The sequence below is a fragment of the Larimichthys crocea genome, chromosome VI (genome assembly GCF_000972845.2).
Source record: "Larimichthys crocea isolate SSNF chromosome VI, L_crocea_2.0, whole genome shotgun sequence".
In the NCBI taxonomy this organism is placed as follows: domain Eukaryota; kingdom Metazoa; phylum Chordata; class Actinopteri; family Sciaenidae; genus Larimichthys; species Larimichthys crocea.
This window is the reverse complement of record NC_040016.1, coordinates 17,815,827-17,830,280: the sequence shown is the minus strand read 5'-3', so window position 1 is coordinate 17,830,280 and position 14,454 is coordinate 17,815,827. Positions and strand designations below refer to the sequence as shown.

General features: G+C 46.0%; 2 protein-coding genes across 3 annotated transcripts in view; one reads left to right on the top strand and one right to left on the bottom strand.

The window, feature by feature from the left end:
- Window positions 1-14,454, top strand: part of LOC104929066 (low-density lipoprotein receptor-related protein 1) — an 83,660-nt gene that overhangs the window by 51,954 nt on the left and 17,252 nt on the right. For both annotated transcript variants that reach the window (XM_019276689.2, XM_019276690.2), the window contains exons 26-46: window positions 22-186; window positions 317-561; window positions 742-873; window positions 1,719-1,946; window positions 2,806-2,983; window positions 4,901-4,995; window positions 5,104-5,253; window positions 5,397-5,537; window positions 5,761-5,886; window positions 6,023-6,154; window positions 6,277-6,411; window positions 6,761-6,890; window positions 7,009-7,135; window positions 7,257-7,408; window positions 7,539-7,663; window positions 7,745-8,119; window positions 12,142-12,331; window positions 12,420-12,624; window positions 12,815-13,007; window positions 13,739-13,864; window positions 14,310-14,438. In XM_019276689.2, the coding sequence (XP_019132234.1) occupies window positions 22-186; window positions 317-561; window positions 742-873; window positions 1,719-1,946; window positions 2,806-2,983; window positions 4,901-4,995; window positions 5,104-5,253; window positions 5,397-5,537; window positions 5,761-5,886; window positions 6,023-6,154; window positions 6,277-6,411; window positions 6,761-6,890; window positions 7,009-7,135; window positions 7,257-7,408; window positions 7,539-7,663; window positions 7,745-8,119; window positions 12,142-12,331; window positions 12,420-12,624; window positions 12,815-13,007; window positions 13,739-13,864; window positions 14,310-14,438 (3,479 nt within the window). The remainder of the gene's footprint in view (window positions 1-21; window positions 187-316; window positions 562-741; window positions 874-1,718; window positions 1,947-2,805; window positions 2,984-4,900; window positions 4,996-5,103; window positions 5,254-5,396; window positions 5,538-5,760; window positions 5,887-6,022; window positions 6,155-6,276; window positions 6,412-6,760; window positions 6,891-7,008; window positions 7,136-7,256; window positions 7,409-7,538; window positions 7,664-7,744; window positions 8,120-12,141; window positions 12,332-12,419; window positions 12,625-12,814; window positions 13,008-13,738; window positions 13,865-14,309; window positions 14,439-14,454) is intronic.
- LOC109142572 (delta-type opioid receptor) lies at window positions 8,382-10,783 on the bottom strand. Its single transcript, XM_019276691.2, has one exon. It carries the CDS (start codon window positions 9,869-9,871, stop codon window positions 8,807-8,809), a length of 1,065 nt encoding a protein of 354 aa, XP_019132236.2. The 5' UTR covers window positions 9,872-10,783; the 3' UTR covers window positions 8,382-8,806.

The window sequence follows — 14,454 nt, the reverse complement described above, 5'->3', positions numbered from 1 at the left end:
TTTTGTGGCATGACTTCGTAGGATCCTCTTCTGGACAGACTGGGATGCCAGCTTGCCCAGAATTGAAGCTGCATCCATGAGTGGACAAGGCAGGAAGACCATCCATAAGGAAACCGGCAATGGAGGCTGGCCAAACGGACTCACTGTGGATTATCTAGAGCGCCGCATCCTCTGGATCGATGCCAGGTTAAAAAGAAAGGGCACAGACATGCAACACACTCACGCAAAACACCTTGTGTCTGTCTTACATTATTTGATGCACACAGTCCTACGCAGACATTCATTGAAAAAAACAAAAACAATGTGCTATACGCAGGTCTGATGCCATTTATTCAGCAAAGTATGATGGTTCTGGGCTGATCGAGGTTCTGAGGGGACATGAGTATCTGTCGCATCCCTTCGCCGTCACTATGTACGGTGGAGAGGTTTACTGGACGGACTGGAGGACCAACACGCTGGCCAAGGCAAACAAGTGGACAGGAAGCAACGTCACTGTGGTTCAGAGAACCAACACACAGCCTTTCGACCTTCAGGTCTACCATCCATCCAGACAGCCGCAGGGTGAGAAACACACACACACACACTGTTGAAGCTTGTCAATGTAGCCACATAAGCAGCTCGACAGCTTCATTATGAGAGTGACAACTTTTGTAATCCTTGCAAAAAACGTGGATAAGACAGAATATCATACACGCCGATTTATGAGATGTTTAAGTATACATTCTGAATTATTTTGCCCAGCTCCTAACCCATGCGCGGCTAAAGACGGCAAGGAGCCCTGCTCTCATCTGTGTCTCATCAACTACAATCAGACGTTCTCGTGTGCCTGCCCTCACCTCATGAAGCTGGGCCCCGACAAACGCACCTGCTACGGTAAGCATGGACACTGTGTGTAACTGTGTAAACGCAGCCACTGTTGAAAACACACACTCAATTTCCCTCTCTGCTTGTCGTGTGTGTGTGTGTGTGTGTGTGTGTGTGTGTGTGTGTGTGTGTGTGTGTGTGTGTGTGTGTGTGTGTGTGTGTGTGTGTGTGTGTTCATGTGTGTGTTAGAGAGAAAGGGGATTAAACAATCTAGACTTTTTTTAAATTTTGAGTTGCCATTGGTGTGACAGCTCCGGAGCACATTTTGAAGTGTCTGCCTGTGAAAAGCGAGAGCGCACCTGTTCGTTCAGTGTGTGAGTTTTAGTATTCGAGGCAGCACTTTCTATTATCTTCGGGAGTAATGGAATGGAGAGCTCCATTCTGTCTGATGCAGGCATCAGCCACAGGCCTCTCCGCATCCACCACCTATCCTGGCCGTCATTACTCTCCCCCTCTCTCTCTCTCTTTTTCTCCTCTCTTCCTGTCTATCATTTAAGCTGCACACAGTTAAATGATGATAGGACTGTTGAGACCGGCGCGGTTGTAACGCATCTGCACTGATTGAATTCACTTCGGTCATCACGGCTGTGCGATTGAGTTAGCCAGACAGACACAATCATTAGAGTCAAAGATGCAATTGGATTAACTGTTTGTTCAGTGGCAGGAATAATGTGCAGACGCACCCATCCATGCTGCACCCACCTTTCCCCACAAACCCCCTTGGTGACAGTGCGCACTCGTGCGTTTCACCTTTTGATTCGAAGCTGCATTTAACTCCTGATTACTCCCAAATGAATGCCGAAGCATTGAGGAATTCCTGAAGGATGCACGTCAACATGTTCCCTGCCTTGCAGAGTCTCGTCAGTTCCTGCTGTACGCTCGGCAGATCGAGATCAGAGGGGTGGACATCGACAACCCCTACTACAACTACATCATCTCCTTCACTGTGCCTGACATCGACAATGTGACCGTGGTGGACTACGACGCTCTGGAGCACCGTATTTACTGGTCGGATGTCCGCACCCAGACCATCAAGAGAGCGTTCATCAATGGCACTGGAGTTGAGACTGTGGTTTCTGCTGGTACGGAGAAGGCGACACACTAGAACACACAAAATGTCAAATAGTTTTCAGTTTGTACAGATTTTTCTGAAGAAGGAAAGAGGAACAGGTAATATGCTCCTGATAAAAGAAAGTGGAGGAAAAAAAACAAGAAGAAATTCAACCTGACAGTTATCTATAAAACAATGAAAGGATAACTTTCACTTTATCCATTTTCAGATTTTCACCCGTGTCTCGTTTCATTGATTTTTTTAAATCCATTTTTCAGTTTTATAAAGTTCAAAAGAATCCATAATATATTTTTCAAAAGTTACTTGGGAAAAAGACTGAAAAAGTATCACTAGATATACTAGATACCTATTTTCTTGTATATTTGTTTTTGTGTTCTTATTTTGCAAAGACATTGTAATTGACTGTTTGCTAAACTCCTCCTCCTGACATTAACTATCCAATCATAGCTTAGCAACTGTGCGTGAAGCCCAAGCAAGACGATCCTGTGCACCCAAAGATTTCGGAGGGTGGTGTCTTAACCGTCGCATCACAAGTTGACGTGGTTCAAACAAGTCTCCTGGAACTATTAAATGCTCAGCAGAAGATTATATTTTTAACCATTTCTTACAGGTAGCAACCTATTGTTTGAAAAATGAAATTAAAAGTATTACATCTACCACAGTGAGCACTGTAAACTGCAAATGCAGTTGCAAAAGTGCAATGGGAGGCTTAACAGGCGGGGAAGGGTCGTAACAATGGGTCAAGTGTAATGTCTTTTGTTGCAGTTCTTCCACCTTTCTCTTTAATTTCTGAATTAGACAATGACGCAAAAGTATAATGACTTTTTGGCAATGTTGCGTAACGTCTCTGCGTGTTTATCTTTCTTCAGATCTGCCCAACGCTCACGGCCTGGCAGTGGACTGGGTGTCCAGAAACCTGTTCTGGACCAGTTTTGATACAAACAAGAAACAGATTAATGTTGCCAGACTTGATGGCTCCTTCAAAAATGCTGTCATCCAGGGCCTGGAAAAACCACCACACTGTCTGGTGCTGCATCCAATACTTGGGTTAGTTGTCCACACGCACACACTAAAAGCTGTCACACTTAGTCAAGATAAAGCTTTGAGAAATTGCTCTCAGACACCCTCCTGATTTCACCTTTAACCTGCGATACATACACACAGGAGTACGCGCACGCACGCACGGTCATACGCGCCCGAGCTATGTGCGGCTGTCAGGCTCCCCTCTGTTTGCTGTCAGCGATGACAGGCAGAGTAATTTGGTATAGATGGTCGCTGACCTCTGACTCTTTCTTTCTTCAAAGTTGTTCCAATTCTTTTCTGCTCTCGTGTCATCTCTGTCGCTCTCTCGCTCTCTCTCTCCGTCTTGTTCCATTTCTATTTTGAAAGATAGCTTCAAATACGCCACCTATAAATTATTTACAGCCAGTGCTTCTGTCGCTTTCTGTCACTATTTCTATTTCAGTTTTTATCTTATGTCCCATTCCTGCATTGTTTAGCAAATGTCCCCCCTCCTGTCCTCCCTCTTGAAACCTCCTCTCCCCTTTGTTACTCCAAACAGAACCTGGCCTCTCCTCATACCAACAGAGCAGACGCAGGCCATCTGTATTTATATATTTAGTTTTGTCCTGCAGGGAATATGTGTGCTTTGGAGTATTTGACGTGGATGAAGTAAGGATATTTTCTTAGGAAATGTCTCTGCCTCCTTTTGTTTTTTTGTGTACTCCTTCCTCCCCTTTCAAAGACTTAAGTGGAAGAATGTTTCCGATCTGAACATTGTTGGCATGAGGGGGGAAAATGAGAAGCAGATGCTGGATCCATATGCTGGGGCTGTGTCCTCTTTCTGGCACACAAACACACTGCCCAGAATACGTCAAGGAGTGGGTGGGAGCAAAAGAGAGACCGGGGAGGGACAAACTCAAACCTAGTGTATGTGTGTGTGTGTTTGAGAGCGCAAAAAACATGGGAATGTGGGCGTTTTAAACGCACCAGAAACTTTATTTAAAGGCATGTTAACAAACAAATGAAGGGCGTGGTGGATGTGGTAGGATTGAACAGGAAGTGGGTGATGGGGGTAGTGGATGATAACCTTTAAACATAGACTACAGGCAGTCTAAACAGAGGGATACAAAATCACATTGTCCTGTCGACTCTGCGGGTGTTCGGCGAGGAGGAGTTTGAGGAGCGACGAACTTTGGGGAAAAAGAAAAGGAGTTTATGTATGTTTGGTCTGGGAGAGTGGAGGTGTCAGTGTAGGGATGAAGAGTCAGAGGACATCTTAATTAATTGTAATTAAATGGAACACATCATTTATATAATATATATATATTTTAAAAGGCTGTTTAAGGCACATAAAGTTTGGTATGATTTACAGCTCCACATTCAACATTATTTTCTCGTTACTGTTACAATACAACCACAAAACCAGCATACCAATCATGGCCACAAACGGATAAAAATAATTATAAAAACTATTGCAGGAGTCATAACAATTGTTCATCACACGATAAAGCTTTTAAAATCTCCAAGGGGGAATGAAAGACTCCAGCTCGAGACATGCTTGAAATTCCTTCCATTTAAAATGGGCAGAGTAGCTGAATCCGAGTCTGCCCATAGTAGTGTGCGTATAAATTATATCTAAGGTTAAGAAATTATTGGAGTGTGTGCTGATTTATTTGAGATTGAAATGAGAGAAAATGTGAGGTAGATTGGCTCCAGGACAGCAGAAAGATTGCAAAATTGATTCCCTCAAACGGAGTGCATTATGCCTTTTTTGCCAATAAGAAATTGCCTCAAATTGCGCCATACACAGAGCAGTGAGGTTTCTGTTGTGAGGCTTGTGAGTGTTATTAGATTGGTCAACAAAGCAAATAATGACGCGCAGAAAGTAAATCGAAATCCCCCCCACCCTGCTGTCGAGGCGTGCTGTGGCTTTGCTGATTCTTTCTGCCTGTCCTCCTCCAGGAAACTCTACTGGTTAGCTGGGGACGACATCATTATGGCCAACACGGATGGCAGCAACAGCAGCGTCCTTTTCATAAACCAGAAAGGCCCCGTCGGTGAGTGATGTACTGCACACTGTTTGTGTGTTACTGCATGAGGGACAGCGCACCCTAGTGATAGGGCAGGTCATTACACGTCGGCGTCAAAAATCTGTGTTTTTCCAGGTCTCTCGATCGACTTTGACACCGAGCAGCTGTACTGGATCAGCTCAGGAAACAGCACCATCAACCGCTGTAAACTGGACGGCACTGGGCTGGAAGTGCTCGAGGGGGTGAAGGGAAAGCTGACCAAGGCTACTGCTCTGGCAATCATGGGTAGGTCTCCCTAGAAAATGTTGATTTCATCCACATATGCGTGTGCCTTTTTTTAAATTTTGAGGTCGAGGGTTCTTCCGGTGTTCTGGTCTGGTTCTTGCGGAGAGTGTTGAGCAACCACGTTGTGTGTTGTATCCTTTTAGGAGAGAAGTTGTGGTGGGCGGACCAAGGAACTGACCAGATAGGAACCTGTGACAAGAAGGACGGCGGCAACTGGAAAGTCCTGAGGAACAGCACATCTCCCATGATGCACATGAAAATCTACAATGAAACTGTGCAGAAAGGTGCGGGGCAGACTTTTGTTCTGAGCCTATGTAACATTTGTTTTGGTGAAATTACTTTTGCAAAAGATTCAAAAAGAAGAGGGAGGAAAATATGTCCCCGTCTCATCGAGGGTCTGTTTCGCTCGTAGCGTGTTTATCTATGCCAAATCACATCTGTTTATGTTTCCATAGCTCCCTCTCTGATTTGTTTTGTGTGTTTGTTCTCGTGCTTTTTTGTTCCCAGGCACCAATCTCTGCAGCAATAACAATGGAGACTGTTCCCAGCTGTGTCTCCCCACCTCCCCGACCACCAGAGCCTGCATGTGCACTGCAGGATACAGCCTGCGCACGGGGCAACAGTCCTGCGAGGGTACGACAGACTAACACACGTCATTTACTCGTGATTTAGCCAGATTTGGATTTGTAAGAATTTGTGCAAAACAATAGACACGTGATCCGACACGAACTTTGGGCTAAAAACAGAAAATCTTATGTGTTTGTTGTAGGTGTTGGCTCTTTCTTGCTGTACTCTGTGCATGAAGGCATACGTGGTATTCCTCTGGACCCGTCAGACAAGTCTGATGCCCTGGTACCGGTGTCAGGCACATCCCTGGCTGTAGGCATAGATTTCCATGCTGGTAAGTCTTTTTACAACATCTCTCTAATTCAAGATCTGGAAGAATGACCCCAAACATCTCTTTGATGTCGCTGAAATAACCAAGGCATATCGGATATAATGTGCTTTTCTTGTTTTTCACAGATAATGACACTATCTACTGGGTGGACATGGGTCTGAGCACCATTAGCAGGGCCAAGAGAGACCAGACCTGGAGAGAGGATGTAGTCACTAATGGCATCGGCAGGGTGGAGGGCATTGCTGTGGACTGGATAGCAGGTGAGAGGCAACTCAGACCTGTAAAAAACATAGTGTGCGTGACAAAATTGTGGAATTCAAACAGTATCAATCATACACGCCGTGCTGTCAGTAAATTTATCATCCTTTGCACAGGCCGTCACTGTCTGTTACAACGCAGTAGGGAAGAAAAAAAAAAGCCCCACAGTAGAGGAACCTATTACACTAAATGAGAAAACAGAAAAAGCATATACAGACACAGAAGGGAACAAAACCGAAACACCTGAACTGTGAAAAGAATTTATTACTTAGTTCAAGGAAAAGGAGGTCACACAGGATAAATACCTGCATCTGCTAGAGCATCATTTTTTTCCCCCTTTCTCCTCTACAGGAAACATCTACTGGACAGATCAAGGCTTCGATGTGATCGAGGTGGCCAGGCTCAATGGCTCCTTCCGCTATGTGGTGATCTCCCAAGGGCTGGACAAGCCTCGTGCCATCACAGTCCATCCTGAGAAAGGGTGAGAGGACACTCTGTCTCCACTTACTGCTCTCTTTAGCTTCTTCTGCTTCTGTAATCTCTCACATTATTGATTACTGAGGAAGTTATCTCTTGGGCTTTTTTCTGTGTGTGTGTAGCTACCTATTTTGGACCGAGTGGGGCCAGTACCCACGTATTGAACGGTCTCGTCTGGATGGCTCCCAGAGGGCCGTCCTGGTCAATGTCAGTATCAGCTGGCCCAACGGCATCTCCATTGACTACGAGGTGCGGTCTTAATAAACAGAGCATTTTTTTTTTTTTGTGCATTCATATCACTATGTTACAGCGCAGACAGTGCACGTTGCATCACATGATTTCAATCGTTGCTGTCCGTTTGTGCGTGTAGGAGAGTCTGCTGTACTGGTGCGACGCCAGGACGGATAAGATTGAGCGCATCAACCTGGAGACGGGAGAAAACCGGGAAGTGGTGCTGGCTAACAACAACATGGACATGTTCTCCGTGTCTGTGTTTGAGAGCTACATCTACTGGAGTGACAGGTCAGATATCTTCAACCTCCTCCAAAACCCCTTATTTGTGAAAGATATCTGCCTACAGGCTTGATATTTTTCTAATCTGCAAGCCTCAGGCTGCTTTTTAATATCTTTTTGTCTGTCTGCTTTGAACCAGGACTCACGCCAATGGCTCCATAAAGAGAGGCAGCAAGGACAACGCCACAGACTCTGTGTCTCTGAGAACTGGCATCGGAGTACAGCTTAAAGACATCAAGGTTTTCAACAGGGCGAGGCAGCAGGGTAAGTAGTGGGGTGTTGTCTCTCTCTATCTATCTCGTGCTTATTGTTGTTGATGATTAAATGGATTTGGTCTGTGTACAGGAACAAACGTGTGCAAAGACAAAAACGGCGGCTGCCAGCAGCTTTGTCTTTTCCGCGGCAACGGACAGCGCACGTGCGCCTGTGCCCACGGCATGCTGGCCGAAGACGGACGCAGCTGCCGTGACTACGACGGCTACCTGCTCTATTCGGAGCGCACTATACTAAAGAGCGTCCACCTGTCAGACGAAAACAACTTGAACGCGCCCATTAAACCGTTCGAGGACCCCGAGCACATGAAGAATGTCATCGCGCTCACTTTTGACTATAGAGGAGGAGGAGGAAAGGGAGCCAACCGTATCTTCTTCAGCGATATCCACTTTGGCAACATCCAGCGGATCAGTGATGACGGTTTGGACCGCAGGACTGTGGTAGAGAGTGAGTATTCCCACATCTTAACCTTTTTCTTTAAACATCCATAGTTGATTGGGCCTGTCATTAGTCATTTTAGATCACCCCACTAGTTACTAGTTAAGACCCTTTAGTTGCAAACATCAACCCCCACAGTGAGATATCATCCTACAGAATAAAACAGCTCTAGTTTCCCCAAAACACTAAGCACAAAGATCTATACACGACCTAGAAACTTTTATTCTGAAGTGTAACCAAACAGGAAACAAAAGGATTTATCTGTGCCGTGAGAACAGAGTGAACACAAACAGGCCTTCAGAAAGACTTTCATTCACCTTATCTCAGTACAACAAAACACTGGGGCACCGTTAATGTTTTACCAAAGAGCCTTTTACTTTAAACTGTTTTACAAGGAATGCATGATTCAGGATTTTCTGTCCCTGTGGAGCAGAACCTCCCAGGGTGGTTTGATCTTCTTCTGCAATATTCAGTCTGCTAGTGAACGTTGTTAGAGGCAATGTTGTCTGCCGTTGTGAGTGCTGTTGTTTTTGCCTTGTTAAGTAGACTTTCCATGAGTGTAATGGTTGTATCCATTTTTTTTCGAGTGTCAGCAAAGCGACTCGGCTTGTAATTCTTTTATTGTGATTCCCAGTAGCCTTTGCTCAGTGTTTGTGTTTCAGGTTTTCATTGGTAGCAAAGTACTTGTTCATACTGTCAGGCAGCAGTCATAGCCACAGCCACAGTAGCTCCTTGACCTCCCCTCTTGAACATCCTCAGTATGTCTTGTCTGAACTTTTGGGACATCAGTACATAGAGGATGGGGTTCACCACGGTAGAGGAGGTTGCCATAAAACGTGCAAATACAGAAAAGGGCCCGTAACGTGGTGAGGCGCCAGTGGCCCCTGAACTTCTATCTGCCAATAAGCCCAGCGTCAGGCCGTAGGATGGCAGCCAGCATAGGGTAAAAGCCAGCACAAGCATGGCTGATGTCTTGGTCACTTGGTTCTGGTAGCGTTCTACTTGGGGGGCCGTGCCAGCACGCCGACTCCTCCACAGGAACAAGTAGATACTGCCGTATGCGACTGCAATGGTGACCAGTGGAAGCAAGAAGGCCACGATGAAGTACATTAGCCCGTAGATCAGCTGGTCTCGTTGGCGCAGAAAGGCAAAGCATGCAAGGCCATCAGGGTCTCGGTGTGGGTTTCCCACAGAGCGAAAAACTAGCTGGGGTACAGCCAGGCAACAGGCCGGCACCCAGAGAAGTGCGGCAGCTATAGACACCCGGCGAGGGGAAAGGAGGCTGTAGGCTCTGGTAGGCTGCACCACAGTCAGATAGCGAGACACAGCCAATGTGGCCAGGGTGAAGACGCTGGCTGAGGAGCAGGCCGATCCCAAGAAGCCCACCAGACGACACATGAAGTCCCCAAATGGCCAATGCTGCATGGTGATGGCAACTGTGTGGAAGGGAAGCATGGAGAGCAAAAGCAGGTCTGCGGCGCTCAGAGCCAGCAGGAGGACGTCCGTTCCCGTGCCTGTAATTGAACTTTGTGGAGACTGTCCGATCCGTCCCATCCCCCTTCTCCGCCTGCCACACAGGATCACCATCACCACGGCGTGCCCGCTAACCCCCAACACCAAAATCAGTGCATCTAATACAGGGACGAGGACCTGCTCCACATTTTCCAGCCCAGAGTCACTGTTGTTCCCTCGCAGATCTTCTGAATCGGTAGAATTCCACTGCGCCATCCTGTCTTCAGTTATGGAGATGTTTTCAGTCATACGACGATTATGAGACCACTATCAACTGTTAAAACACAGGTTGGGTGAAATATGCTCAAGCCGGCCATAAAACTACTGATAATACATGTGGGAACGATTACTCACACCGTGAGTCAATAGCAGCTTACTCAGAAATAACATCACATTCCAGTCATTTTCCTAAGGCTGACGGTAAATCATAATGATAAAAAAAGACTGAAGATGTATGTTAAATACAGGAATAAATACATAAATACACATTACATACATTCATATCCCATCTGACATGGTGAAAATAACAGTACCTATTGTCCTTTAAAACACATCCAGACATGTTTGGATGACATGTTTCTATAGTAGAGTCCAAACTGCTTCCAGTGTCACTGTATGTTCACGTCTTTGCAATCAACCCACCTCTGATTGGCCGGGCAGTGGAAGTGGGGGAGAGGGTGGAGAGAGTGAAATAACACCTGACTCCTCCGTTGAAGTCAAGACGTTCCTGATTTCTTAGCTGCTCTGGTTTTCATCCTCCCTCCCTCCGGACTCTTGTTAAGAGCACCCGACTGTTGAGAGCTAAATGCCGTAGATTGTGTGATTTTTCTGTCACCTTCGGAGCGGGGCGACTACTCCGCATGACATCTCAATCAGACCCGGGCAATCCACAATCAGCTTGTATTCCTGCCTCCAAGGAACGGATCTCCAGAGAAATGCAGTTGTTGGCAGAGGGAGGGAAAGCGAGGCGAATAGCTCGACAGTAAAAGAGAGGATGAGATTGAGTAAATGGCTGGTGAACTCTGGACTGATTATCATAGAGCACAGGCGAGAGTTGGGACGGCCCGCTCTGTGTGGGAGGTACCTAACGATGCCAAACGTAGTTTCTCACGGGGGTTGATTGTATCTTTTCATTTTCTGAAAGTATCTGTACATTTTCTATTGTTTTCCTTTCACACGCATGTACAGAACATACACAGATATGGTATATACACAGAGAGCATAGAGGGGACAGAGTGAAATCGTGTTTGCCCTTAGAAATCAGGGTAATTATTGACTGCCGGTCCGATAGCAAACACCCAACTGCTATCACAGCTACTGCAGATAACTGCAATAAAAAACCTATCAGTGCCAGTAGAAGCATCTGATCTCAAGAGCTATAAATTTAGCTCATCTGTATATTGCAAGCAACACGTGAAAATGCACAGGACCCTGGATAGGCATGTGAAGATAAAAAGCAAAGATCTGAGTAGAGAGAGCTGCAGGCTGGAGATTTACAGATCATTAACAACACTAAGGAAAGAGGAAATAAGGGTGAATAGATTTCATGTAGCTCCTCATCGATTTTTTTATTTTTTTATTTTTTTAGGGCATTGATTTACGAGTATGAGAAGCAGAGGGGAGTTTGTTTCTTTTTTTGCTTTTTGCTTCATTCACAGGCTCCTAGCATGAGCCAGACAAATGTTTATTCATGTCCACGCCGTTGCACTGGAGATGTTGAGGTGTAGTGTTAAGTGTCCCACCTGGTGGTGAACCTCACTGATCCTCTGGCTCGAGCTAATAGATCGAGTGAGGTCATATCCAGCGCTGGAAAAGGCCGCTGTAATCAGCAGACTGTTCCATTGCAGCAACAGTAACAAGGCAACTATTACCAATAATTTGGCAATGGAGGAATCCAATGCGGCTGTTTTCGAATCGACTCTTTCTGAAGTAAACCGTATATATGTGTGTGTGTGTGTGCGTATGTGTGTGCAGCAGCTGTTCTCTATCTACCGCAACAGAACTTTTTCTTTCCTCCATCTTGGCTGACTCCCGTCTGTCCTCTGGCCTCTGTGGAGGCGAGGAGCTTACAACCTCTTGCTCATTTCAAGGCTTCGGGGGCAGAAAAAATGACTTTATTTCTCATCTGTTGATGAGGTAGTGCGATGGAAAGTAATATGCTAGCCGGCAACTGTTATTGTGACCTTTTTAGTGAGCTATTTGTTGGATAAAAGCCTTGAATCACACTGTGTTCTTGGTCATTAATACCAAGCTGTCATGTCCTTAGCCCTGACTCTGTACTGCCACACAGCAGTCTGCCAGCACTGAACTGGTGCCAGACAGTCCACACTTGCCCTTTTAACATAGCACTGGTATTGACGTGCTTCTTTTCCTTCCCCTCTTTTCTCCTCTGTCTTCTCTCTGTTTGTGGTTTAATGCCTCCTTGTTCTTTTTCTTTCACATTTTTCCCACTCGTTGTCTGTATTCATCTCTAATCTTTCTTTACCCTTTCTTCTCCCTATCCTTTCATTCTTTTACAGACGTCGGCTCGGTGGAGGGCTTGGCGTACCACAGGGGCTGGGATATGCTGTACTGGACCAGCTACACTACCTCAACCATCACCCGCCACACTGTGGATCAGAGCCGCTGGGGCGCCGTCGACAGGCACACTGTGGTCAGCATGTCGGGAGATGACCACCCCAGAGCCTTCGTCCTTGACGAGTGTCAGAGGTTAGAACTAAAACATTCAAAACTCATTATATACATTATACAACCTCTGCACGTGCACATCACTGATTTGTGCTCTCTCTCCTTTCAGCCTCATGTTTTGGACCAACTGGAATGAGCAGTCTCCCAGTATCATGCGTGCCACGCTGACTGGTTCCAATGTCCTTGTAATTATTGGCAATGACATCCGAACCCCGAACGGCCTCGCCATAGACCACCGCGCTGAAAAACTTTATTTCTCCGACGCCACACTAGACAAGATAGAGCGCTGCGAGTACGACGGCACACGGCGCCACGTGAGTGACGTGCACACTGACACGCAGACACCGTGGTGAATAAGAAAAATATGAAAGAATATAATTGAACTGCATTATTGGAGTTGCCTAATAATAACTGTAAGTTTGTTCATCCTATCAAATGTGTTGCAAGACTGGAATTTTCTGAACTCGTGTGAGACGGTGACTGTGGTTGTGCTTCCCCCTGCAGGTGGTGTTAAAGAACGAGCCGGTGCATCCGTTTGGCCTGGCTGTGTACGGTGACTACATCTTCTGGACAGACTGGGTGAGGAGGGCTGTGCTCCGGGCTGACAAATACACAGGAGGAGACATGAAGGTGCTGCGCGCTGACATTCCTCAGCAGCCAATGGGGATCGTCGCTGTGGCCAACGACACCAATAGCTGTGAGTTTTTACACAGAGTGAGAGATCCAGCTGTTTGTGTGAGTGAGAGTGTGTTATTGTTATTTCTGTAGTGACACTATGACAGAAAGTGTTCTTTCATCCTCATCACCATGTATGAATGTATATTTTTTGTATCATTTTCTGGAAAAATCACTCGATGAACTGTTAGATACAGGATATATAAAATACCAATAACAAAACAAACAAAAACTGTTTATGTCAAGATGTTTTTCTGCTCCAACAGAGCAGCTAATGAGGTGACAGGAATAATCAAGGTGTGACACCTCAGCACATCAGTTACAGACATCACAATGGGCTGTCATTCACAACCCCATCATCAGCTCTATATCACCACACGAGTGTCTGCTCTTCACTTTTATCCACACTTCTCCAACTACATCTTGTTCAACATCCCATCGTGTGTAAACTTCTTAAATCGGCACAGCCTCTGTGTTTTTATTTCTCTGCAATATCGTCAGCCATCTTCTCCCTCAAGTCGCCTCATTCGGTAAACTCTCTCGCGCTCCAGTACCCGCGGCGACCACACAGGCTGCAAATCCCATTTAGATTGAGTCACATTGAATTATGCATTCAGTGGAGGCAGAGCTACTGCCACATTCACGCATCTGTCTGCCTCCTGATGTGTGTGGGTCCCTTCTTTGTGTGTGTGTGTTTTCATATGTGCTGTTTTGTGTGGCTATCCTTCTCTAACTTACCTCGTCTCTGCATAGGTGAGTTCTCCCTGTGCCGCGTTAACAACGGAGGATGTCAGGACCTGTGTTTGCTGACCTCCGAGGGAAGGGTCAACTGCAGTTGCCGTGGTGACCGGAAGCTTTTAGAAGACAACACCTGCATAGGTAATACAAACAAAGGTTTGGCTTAAAAAAAACTCAACTGAGGTGCCAGATAAAGTAAATGATTTTATTTTTATATGTTGTAATAAAATAGTCTGCAGATTCTGTGAAGACCCTCTTTTGCATGCAGACTATAATGCCATAAAGTTAATGAGAAATGACTGAGATCACAGTTATAAAACACTGACATTTCGGGAGGGGGTAGCGTAGTGGGTTGAGCGGCCGCCCCGTGTGTGGAGGCTATAGTCCTCGCTGCAGCTGGCCACGGTTCGAATCCCGCATCAGACGGCCATTTACTGCGTGTCACTCCCCCTCTCTCTGCTTCCTGTCTACCTTAAAAGGCCAAAAAAAATATCTTTAAATAAATAAACACTGACATTTCTCCATGCCACACCCCTCGGGGGAAGGCGACTCTTCTTAAGTGCATTTTTCTGTCTTTGTCTCACAGCCCTCAACACCACGTGTAACAACATCGATGAGTTTGAATGTGGAAATGGAGACTGTGTCAACTACACCCTGACTTGTGATGGCATGGCCCACTGCAAGGACAAGTCTGATGAGAAACAGTCGTACTGTGGTGAGTGGACGCTTTT

Coding starts and splice junctions, on each gene's coding strand:
- LOC109142572 (XM_019276691.2), bottom strand. CDS start 9,871: ATGACTGAAAACATCTCCATAACTGAAGACAGGATGGCGCAGTGGAAT.